The sequence below is a fragment of the Hyperoodon ampullatus genome, assembly GCF_949752795.1.
Source record: "Hyperoodon ampullatus genome assembly, chromosome: 2".
In the NCBI taxonomy this organism is placed as follows: Eukaryota; Metazoa; Chordata; class Mammalia; order Artiodactyla; family Ziphiidae; genus Hyperoodon; species Hyperoodon ampullatus.
In genome coordinates this window covers 114,832,648-114,842,937 of record NC_136915.1, presented here as the reverse complement: position 1 = coordinate 114,842,937, position 10,290 = coordinate 114,832,648, and the positions used below count along the sequence as shown (strand labels likewise).

At 50.0% G+C, this 10,290-nt stretch overlaps 1 protein-coding gene across 2 annotated transcripts in view; it reads left to right on the top strand.

Annotated features, from left to right (window-relative positions):
* Nucleotides 1-8,918: 8,918 nt before the first annotated feature.
* Nucleotides 8,919-10,290, top strand: part of ARHGEF2 (Rho/Rac guanine nucleotide exchange factor 2) — a gene marked incomplete at both ends in the record, with an annotated part of 41,235 nt that continues 39,863 nt past the window's right edge. For both annotated transcript variants that reach the window (XM_079698005.1, XM_079698004.1), the window contains one exon: nt 8,919-9,187. In XM_079698005.1, the coding sequence (XP_079554131.1) occupies nt 8,919-9,187 (269 nt within the window). The remainder of the gene's footprint in view (nt 9,188-10,290) is intronic.

Below are 10,290 nucleotides of genomic sequence, written 5' to 3'. Positions count from 1 at the left end.
TGTGCGGGCTTCTCATTGCAGTGGCTTCTTGTTGCGGAGCACGGGCTCTAGGCACGCGGGCTTCAGTAGTTGTGGCACGCGGGCTCAGTAGTTGCGGCACGCGGGCTCTAGAGCACAGGCTCAGTAGTTGTGGCGCACGGGCTTAGTTGCTCCGTGGCATGTGGAATCTTCCCAGACCAGGGCTTGAACCTGTGTCCCCTGCATTGGCAGGCGGATTCTTAACCACTGAGCCACCAGGGAAGGCCTCAGCTCCCATTTTTTTGTTTTGTTTTGTTTTGTTTTGCAGTACACAGGCCTCTCACTGCTGTGGCCTCTCCCGTTGCAGAGCACAGGCTCTGGACGCGCAGGCTCAGCAGCCATGGCTCACGGGCCTAGCCTCTCTGCGGCGTGTGGGATCTTCCCGGGCCGGGGCACGAACCCGTGTCCCCTGCATGGGCAGGCGGACTCTCAACCACTGCACCATCAGGGAAGCCCTCAGCTCCCATTCTTAACTAGGATGCATTGAGAGTGTGTGTGTCTCTGTGTGTGTGCGCACAAGTGTGCAAATAGGAAATCACCATAATGGCCAACAGTTAATTAACACTACTTGTGGGACAAGTGATGCCAAAGATTTTATATACACTTTTTTTTCTTTTCTTGGCCACGCCACTAGTTCCCTGACCAGGGATTGAGCCTGGGCCCTCTGCAGTGAAAACACGGAGTCCTAACTACTGAACTGCCAGGGAATTCCCTTATATACATTCCTTATTTATTTATTTTTTTTGGCTGCGTTGGGTCTTTGTTGCTGCGCGTGGGCTTTCTTTAGTGGCGTCGAGCAGGGGCTACTCTTCGTTGCGGTGTGCAGGCTTCTCATTGTGGCGGCTTCTCTTGTTGCGGAGCACGGGCTCTAGGTGCGCGGGCTCAGTAGTTGTGGCACGCGGGCTCTAGAGCGCAGGCTCATTAGTTGTGCTGCACGGGCTTAGTTGCTCCGTGGCATGTGGGATCTTCCCAGAGCAGGGCTCGAGCCTGTGTCCCCTGCACTGGCAGGCAGATTCTTAACTACTGAGCCACCAAGGAGACCCCCTTTATATACATTCTTAATCCTCACAGTCCTATGGGGTTAGCATATCATAACCCCTATATTAAAGTTGAGATTTAGAGGAGTTAAATAACTAACGCTCATCAATTAAGAGGTAGATTATAGGACTGGGCTTCAGACTCAAGTTTATCTGGCACCATTGAGACAGGAGGTATGGACAGACAGGATGGCTAGAATTTTAAAACTTTAAATCCTAATTCACCCTGGGTCCCCTTCCTCTAGGCCCTGACATTATTCCCTTTATCCCTGGTAGTTAATTGTGAGATTTAAAGGGCCACAGACTCATACCTGAGAGCCAGGGGCTTCCAGATTCCAGATTACCCCATCCATTCAGATTAGGGGCTCCTTACTTCACCCACTACCTTTAGCTGTTCCCTGGGATCTGATGGGTTAACTCCTTGGAACTCAGTGGCCAAAGTCTTCTCAGGTGTGTCCCTCTGAACCTCAGCCCCTCTCTTGCCCCACCCTGCTGGCGTGGCACCCAGAACGCATGCCAAGAAACTGACAGGAGGTAGAAGTGGACTGATTGGTCTTCCCCCTTTTACTCTCTAGCCCCGACACATCATGGGCTAGTCTGGGTCCCAACAAGCCTCTGGTAGAATAAGCACACAGGCCCAGCAGAAGGAACAAGGATAGGATCCCTAGGTTCAGTTTGCAAACAAATTAAAAAAAAGAGAGAAAAGATGATCACACTTGGAAGCCCAAAGCAACAAAAATCCTGACTGATTTGTGAGCCTAATATATCAAAGAGGTGGGGGTGATTTAGGGTGGGTGTTCGAAATGCTTGATGGCTGACTTTTTTTTTTTTTGCAGTTCGCGGGCCTCTCACTGCTGTGGTCTCTCCCGTTGCGGAGCACAGGCTCCGGACGCGCAGGCTCAGCGGCCATGCCTCACGGGCCCAGCCGCTCCACGGCATGTGGGATCTTCTTGGACCGGGGCACGAACCCGTGTCCCCTGCATCGGCAGGCGGACTCTTAACCACTGCGCCACCAGGGAAGCCCTTGATGGATGACTTTTAAGGAGATATGATGGGACTTTCCTGGTGGTCTAGTGGTTTAGAGTCTGCACTTCCACTGCAGGGACCATGGGTTCAATCCCTGGTCGGGGAACTAAGATCCCACATGCTGTGTGGAGTGGCCAAAAAAAATAAATAAGTAAAAATTTAAAAAATAAAAATGAGATGTGGTTAGATTAGGGAACTGAGGATGCCTGGCCCTCTAGCTTTGAACTTCCAGAATTAAGTGCTAACAATAAAATCGACAACTCTGCCCTGTGGGCCCTGGAAGCAGGTGGAAGCAGGAGTCAACCCAAAAGCTGATGTGGGCAGATGGCTTTTGCCTGAACTAGCCCCTGTCCCACAGAGGGGTGGTACACTTGCCTCACCACTGTGTTTGTGCATAGACCCTTCTGGGTCCTCGTCTTGGTGCCTGACACCTGGTAGGTGCGAAAGAAATATTTGCTGAATGAAGGAATCCTTTCTATATACCCTTTACCTTTTCTTTGATTTTTGGAGTTGTGATACCACTCTCTGGCAGTTGACAGGAAAGCCAGGGAAGGAGGGTGTTGATACAGTGTTGAATGCACAGCAAAATCTCACATGTCTCACACTGAGAAATAGAGCAATGATGTAGCCAGGTCAGGGTGAGGTGAGGAGGAATTAGAGACTTGGGTGCTATATGACTTGCTGTGGAATGGTGTGTTCATGAGCAGGGAGGGGTGGGAAGGAACTGTGGTTACCAGGGCCTTCTTCATCTGAAACCCTGCTTTAGTCTTCTTTGCAGGACACTGTTGGATTAATGGTTTACTTTCTATGGGAGAGGAAGCAGGTAGGTTAAATTTTGAACCATCAAAGGGTTTTCTATGACCCTGTTCCCCCAGGGCTAGGAGACCTGGAGAGAAGCCAGCAGACTATGCCATCTGGCCTCTCCCTTCCTCCCCATTCTTTATTATCTGGTTCTTTCGGATCTTCCCCATTACTGCCCCCTTTGGGAAATTTAGGACCCCAGAGCCAGACCCAGGGAGCCCCCCAGGCTGTGAAGGGGCCCACTAGCCTTGCCCACCGTCCCCCGTGCCTAGCTGTGTGATTGCTATCAGCACTTCCTACCCCCAGTGTTTGCTGGCAGCAAACAGAAGCAGGGCCCTGCCTGCTCCCCATCACCTCATTCAGATTTCTAAGATGCAGAGGGAGTAGAAAGGACAAATTTAATTTTTTGGAATCCCCACCTAATTTATTCTGGAAACTGCTTCCTTTCTTTGGCTGGGGTGGAGGGGGCAGGAATGAGGAAGTGAATAACAATATTGCCAGATTTCTTTCAAAGCTAGCCACTTGCTCTCATTGGGAGCTTGCCTTCTGGTTTCAGAGAACTCAGGCTCTACAGTGGGATGCACCTGCTTTGAAAACTCAGCTCCACCTCCTACAGCCCTGTGACCTTGAGCAAGTTACTTTCCCACTCTGTGCTGCCTGTTTCTTCCTATGTAAAATAGGGATAATATCTATTTCAAGAAATGGTTGTGAGGATCCCACAGGATTCTGTAGGCACTCATGGGTTAAGCCTCTGCCCCCTGTAGGCTCAGGTGCTATTTAGGAAATGGGTGTGCTGGGGTCTTCAATGTCCCTCCTCCCCCAAGCTGGTTGCAGACACCTGGTTGGTGGGCAGTGAGCCTTAATGTCTCTCTTTGATCTCTTTTTCCTCCTTCCTGAGATTCTGAGACCCAGCTTCTCTAAATCAAGAGTCTGCAAACTTTTTCTGTAGAGACCCAGATAATAAATATTTTAGTCTTTATGGGCCATATGGTCTCTGTCGCAACTACCAACTTTGCTGTCATAATGCAAAAACAGCCATAGACCATATGTAAATGAATGAGCATGGCTATGTTCCCCAGAAAAAACCCTTTATTTATGAGCACTGAAAATTGAATTTCATATAATTTTTATGTGTCACAAAGTAGTATTCTTCTTTTGATTTTTTTCCAACCATTTAAAAAAGAAAATAGGACAGATTTGGTCCACAGGCTATAGTTGCCAACCACTGTTCTCAACTACCAGAGGCCATTGTCCATCCCTTCTCTTTGAAGAGTGCAGGTTCATCAGGGTTCATCAGGCTCCTCCTTGCTCTGGTTGTTATGTGCTCTTTTCTATCAGAAGTTGTTTATATTAATGAGTCCCCATCACAGTTATTTTAGTGTCAGCCTGTGGGTTATTTATTCTCTCTCTCTTTTTTTTTTTTTTTTTTTTTTTTTTTGCGGTACATGGGCCTCTCACTGTTGTGGCCTCTCCCGTTGTGGAGCACAGGCTCCAGATGCACAGGCTCAGCGGCCATGGCTCATGGGCCCAGCCGCTCTGCGGCATGTGGGATCTTCTTGGACCGGGGCACGAACCCGTGTCCCCTGCATCGGCAGGCGGACTCTCAACCACTGCGCCACCAGGGAAGCCCTCTCTCTCTCTTTTTTTTTTTTTTTTTTTTTTTTTTGTGGTACGCGGGCCTCTCACTGCTGTGGCCTCTCCCGTTGCGGCGCACAGGCTCCGGACGCACAGGCTCAGTGGCCATGGCTCACGGGCCCAGCCGCTCCGCAGCATGTGGGATCTTCCCGGACGGGGCACGAACCTGTGTCCTCTGCATCGGCAGGCGGACTCTCAACCACTGCGCCACCAGGGAAGCCCTCTCTCTCTTTTTTAACCATCATATAATGCCTATTTCTGCTTCTGTCTTGGGCCTTCCTCTCTCCAGCTCTCCATTTCTCTATGCTCTGCCTTCTCTCTGCTTCTAAATAATAATAATAACAACAAAAATAATAGTAGCATTTACTAATTACCCAATATGTGCCAAGCACAGTGTTAGTTGTATTACATACATTATCAAGTCTTTCAATATCCTTACAAGGTAGTATTACCATTCCCATTTTACAGATGATCCTAAAGCTCAAAAACATTAAATAATCAAGTTCCCAAGGTCATGTGGCTTATGAAGGTGGCAGAGCTAGCAAATCTGATGAACTTCAAAGCACCCTGAAGAAATTATGGTCTCAGAGTTTTGAATAAGAGAGATTTCTCTCAGTACTTCCCTGGCGGTCCAGCAGTTAAGACTCCGAGCTTCCACTGCAGTGGGCACAGGTTCAATCCCTGGTTGGGGAACTAAGATCCCACATGCCATGCGGTGCAACCCAAAAACGAGAGAGAGACAGAGAGAGAGAGAGAGAGAGAGAGAGATGTCTATTAATATATTATATGCTCCCATCTCAGCACATGGTAGAGTGTCTAATGAATCACTGATGACTAGGGCAATTGGTGGAGGTCACACACTCAGAGGAGGAATCATGAGACGCTGATGGTCTGTGTCGATGGGAAAACCATCTGATCCAGTGGCAGGAAGAAAAGTAAAGTGACTTAGAGCCCCTTCTTGCTTTCCTCCCCTGCCCCCATCTCAAGCATCTGATCTCAGACCTATTTCCGAATCTCCTATCTGTGCTCAGCGGAAGCAGTGATGTGACACGATGTGATCTCATTCTGGGGCTAAATAAAGCCATTGTGTGAGACCCAGCCCTGGTTGCTCCCTTACACCATTTCCTGACCTCAGGAGCCTAGTGAAAGATGGGAGGGGGCTGGGAGAGAACTGATGGAAGGAGGGACAAGGAAAGGAACACAACCACAGGGGCTCCAGTTTGAATTTCAGAAAGCGGAGGAGGGACTATCTCTGGGAGGTGGTTGAGGAAACCTTGCTAAACCTCATCTCTTTGAAGGGTAGAATGAAAATTATTGACATGACAGCATGAAGGGGTGGAATTTAGAAAACAGGAAAACTTTCTGAGGAATGGAATGAAGATTTAAGGGAGAAGGAGCCCAGTGGATTCCACTTTCACAGAGGGCAGAGACCATGAATGACATCACAGAGAGGCTAGACAGAGGGTAGTTCTTTGAGAAGAGGTCAGACTCCAGGTGGTCTCAGCTGGAGGAGGAAGGGTGAAATTTCAAGACATAAAGATCTCAGGATTCGAAATGTCTGTCCACCAGGCCAAGGCAGCAGGGTACCACCTCCAACAGGCAGCATCTCCAGGGATGGAGGGAAAGGAAAGGGCTTCCATTCACTGCTTTTCATTCATCTAGTCAAATCCAGCCCTGCGGGCAGAATCAGGGCAGGAAGAGTAGATAGAAGCTGGGTACAGGGCGTGTAGGTCAAACAGTTTTTTCTCTTTTGTGAGGTCGCTGAATGCCAGATCCAAGTTCCTTGTAGTGCCCCCTCAGTGCCCCTCCATTTCTGTCCTGTTCCCAGCCCCTGCTCCTCTTTTTCTAGGGAACATACCTAGTTCCTACTCTTTCCTCCATCCCAGCTTCTCACGATACTTTTTGTCACTGCCCCTCTCCCCCTGCCCCCAAATCTCAGCTTTGGAGACCACTGGTTTGCAGGGACCGTGTTGTGGCCCTCAGGCTCTGTCCTGCTCCCTGCAGATCTGCCCATCCTGTTTATTTATTTATTTTTAAAATATTTTTAAAGAAAATATTTATTTATTTGGCTGCACCAGGTCTTAGTTGTGGCACCCGGGATCTTCACTGTGGCGTGTGTACTCTTAGTTGTAGCACATGGGATCTAGTTTCCTGACCAGGGATAGAACCCGGGGCCCCCTGCATTGGGAGCGCGGAGTCTTTTTTTTTTTAAGATTTATTATTTACTTATTTTTTTTTTTTTTTTTTTTTTTTTTTTTTTTTTTTTTTTTTTTTTTTTTTTTTTTTTGTGGTACGCGGGCCTCTCACTGTTGTGGCCTCTCCCGTTGCGGAGCACAGGCTCCGGATGCGCAGGCTCAGCAGCCATGGCTCACGGGCCCAGCCGCTCCGCGGCATATGGGATCCTCCCAGACCGGGGCACGAACCCGTATCCCCTGCATCGGCAGGCGGACTCTCAACCACTGCGCCACCAGGGAGGCCCCTATTATTTACTTATTAATTTAATTTATTTTTGGCTGCATCAGGTCTTAGCTGCAGCACGCAGGATCTTCGTTGAGGCATGCAGAATCTTTCGTTGTGGTGCGCAGGCTCTTCCTTGTGGTGCGCGGGCTTCTCTCTAGTTGTGGCGTGCGGGTTTTCTCTTCTCTAGTTGTGGCGCGCAGGCTCCAGTGCGCGTAGGCTCTGTAGTTTGCAGCATGCAGGCTCTCTCGTTGAGGTGCACGAGCTCAGTAGTTGTGGTGTGTGGGCTTAGTTGCCCCGTGGCATGTGGGATCTTATTTCCCTGACCAGGGATCGAACCTGCGTCCCCTGCACTGGAAGGCGGATTCTTTACCACTGGACCGCCAGGGAAGTCCCATCCCATCCTGTTTATAGATAGCGCATCAGATGGCACGAGGCCCAAATTTGTGGACACAGAGAGAGGATGTCTCCCAGCGGCAGGCTGAGAGGTCCCCTCTATGTGGCTTCCAGCTGTGCTGAGCACGGACAGGCACAGGGCATGGGCTGGTTTCCTAGACCTCTCTTTTTCTGTCTTCAGACCCACCCCGGCAGGGCAGCAGAATGCCATCTGCAGAGGCCTGAGTACTTGTCTCCTCCTTCCCCGTGGTAGGCAGGTGTGCAGCTGACACAGGCACAGGTGTCATCTCAGTGGTCCTGGGTGGAGTGGGGGCAGGTTGCAGTGAAAGAGGGAAAAGTAGCTGGAAGGAACGACTGTCCAACAACCTGGACTTTGGGGGAGGGGTTGTTGGGGGCGGGGAGTAAAATAACTTGCGGAAGGCTTGACACCCTCACAGGAAGCCTGGGAGGAGGGGGAGTTCTGGCTCACTGCTTCCTGGCCTCCAGGGTCCTCCGAACATCTCAGTTGCTTCACCCCTGGGAGAAGAGGAGCCTGGGAAACTCATTCTAGCAGAAGTTCTACAGAGATAGGGCCCAGAGGGGGTGTACAGAGGTAGATGCAGTAGATGTGAGTTGCCTTCCCGCCCCTCCATCACCTTAGTACTCGGTATTTGGTACTTGTTCCTGGAGTGGAGCTTATCGTTTTCAACTTTAAGAGCTCCTGAGGGTTCTTTAATCTGAGACACACTGAGGCAAGCCCTGATGGCAGCCAGGAGTACTGGGCAGTGAGAACAATGCCCACTTGGGAGAGAGAGAAGGAATTTCAATGTGGCTGGTTTTGGAGCCCTTCTCTTTGCTTCTTGGGAAAAGGTCAGAATGGCTCTCTTACTCCGCAAATGACCAGAGTCTTAGAAAGAAGAAATCATAATACTTTCTCACTCATGCACCTTTTCTCCCTGTTGTTTTATTTGCCTAGACTCCTCCCTTTCCAACGTAGCCAAATCCTAACCACTCCACCCTTCCAGGCCCATCTCAAAGGCTGTTTACTTCCTTCTGTTTCCCTTTTTTGAGTCCTCCAACTGGCTATATGCGCTCATTCCTTTGACAGCACAAATAATTTTTTTGAAACTTCTCTTGTGGCATTTGGCAAACTCTGGCCAGTTGTTTGTGATTTGTGCTTTTGTCTACGTACACACATGCACACACACACTCACTAGAACGAATTCGTTGAGGGTAAGAACAATATCTGTTTCTCTTTGCTTGGCTTGGTCCTCTGCAATATAGGTGCTCATTAAATGGAATAATAATGAGTGAGTGAGGATGTCATTATGTACTGGAAAGAACACTAGACTGGGAGTCAGAGAACCCAAGTTCTCTGCTTGACTCTGCAACTAATTCCTTGTGTGATCTTGAGCCAGCCATCCTCCAATTCTGTGCCTTGGTAAAGGGAGGAGTGACTGGATGCTCTAGGCCTGGCTGACTGTGACACCTTTCTAGTTCCAAATTCCAGAATTCTAGAACTCACCATTCTCTGTCTTCTTGATTCAGACTGGCCTGTGTGTACCTCCCATGAACAAAGACGTCCCAGAGGTGTTCCTCACAGGTGGAGACCTGGTGCCCCAAGGCCACACTCGCCGCTGCCTGTCTGTGGTCGAGTCCAGAGAGCAGCTGGAGGAGAATGAAGAAGAAGAGGAGGAGGGAGAAAAGAAGGAGGGAGATGGCTTCCACGCTGTACCCCTCCGAAGGTCGAGGGCTTTCCGTGCCCACAGTCACAACTACGACCCCTTCAAAAGACATAGTTGGGGGCCGGGCAAGGAGCTCCAGGATCCACTGAGCAGGTAAAACACGAGGGGACCTCCTGTCTCTCCTTCTGTCAAGTTCTATACCTAGGAGAAGTGGTTGGAAAGGAATGACAGGAGTTGAAGAGACCTGGGCCCCTAGTCTCTTCCCTGGAGAATCCTAACCCAGGCCTGTTGCGGGCCTTTGGGGAGGGTGGACCCTGCCTTTCAAAATGTGGCTCTACTTAGTAGTCCTAGCTCCTTCTTTCTACCTGGTCTCAAGGGCAGGTTGGTGAGAATGGTGAGGGAGAGGTATGGAGGTGAGGTGAGCAGCAGGACACTCAGGTCTTATTGCCTCCACCTCCCACTTGGGTTTCTTAGGACCATACAACAGTGTCAGAGCTGGAAGGGACTCAGGGATCATATGGCCCAATCACCTCATTTTACAGATGAGGAAACTGAGGCCCAGAGAACTTTGGGAGGTTTCTTGAGAGAAGTGCTCCCAGGGTTGGGGCATGGAACCTGCCCCCTTTCCCAAATTGCTCCCTGCCTGCTGGATCCAGGCTGAGGCAGGCCCAAGATATTTAGACATCATAGTCCAGACCTACAATGGGGGAAGAGCTGCTCTTGCTCAGGGATCTACATATGCTTGGCAAACTAGAAGAGAGGGACCCAGCTCTTCCCCTCTCCTGGAAAATCACTGACCATATCCCCAAAGACAGAGGAAGCCAGAAAGAGAAGGTCCGGGGGTCAGCATGAAGAGTTCAGTGTGAGTGGTCACTGTGAGGGCCTGCTAGCCACGGAAGGGCCCTGTCTCTCTGCTTTGACAATGGTCCCCTTGGACAAGTTCTCTTAGCTCTGGTGAGTAGACCAAGCTTCTCTAGCTCCTAGGCAGGGCTGGCTGGGCTGTGTGAGGGGAGAGGACCTTGTCCCTGAACTGGCTTGGGAGGGAACTTGGGTGAGAAACCTTGTCCGCAGGACTCATGGCACCTTCCTAAGAGCAGCTAATCTAAGGCAGAGATGCTCTGAGTTCGCTTTATGTGGTGCCGACTGTTTCTCAGGGTCTTCCAGGTGTCACCTTTAACTATCAGGCACTAATTTTCACCCTTGGGTGGAGAAGAAGGGGAGCCCCGGGCACACCATTTATCTTAGTAGGAGCTAAT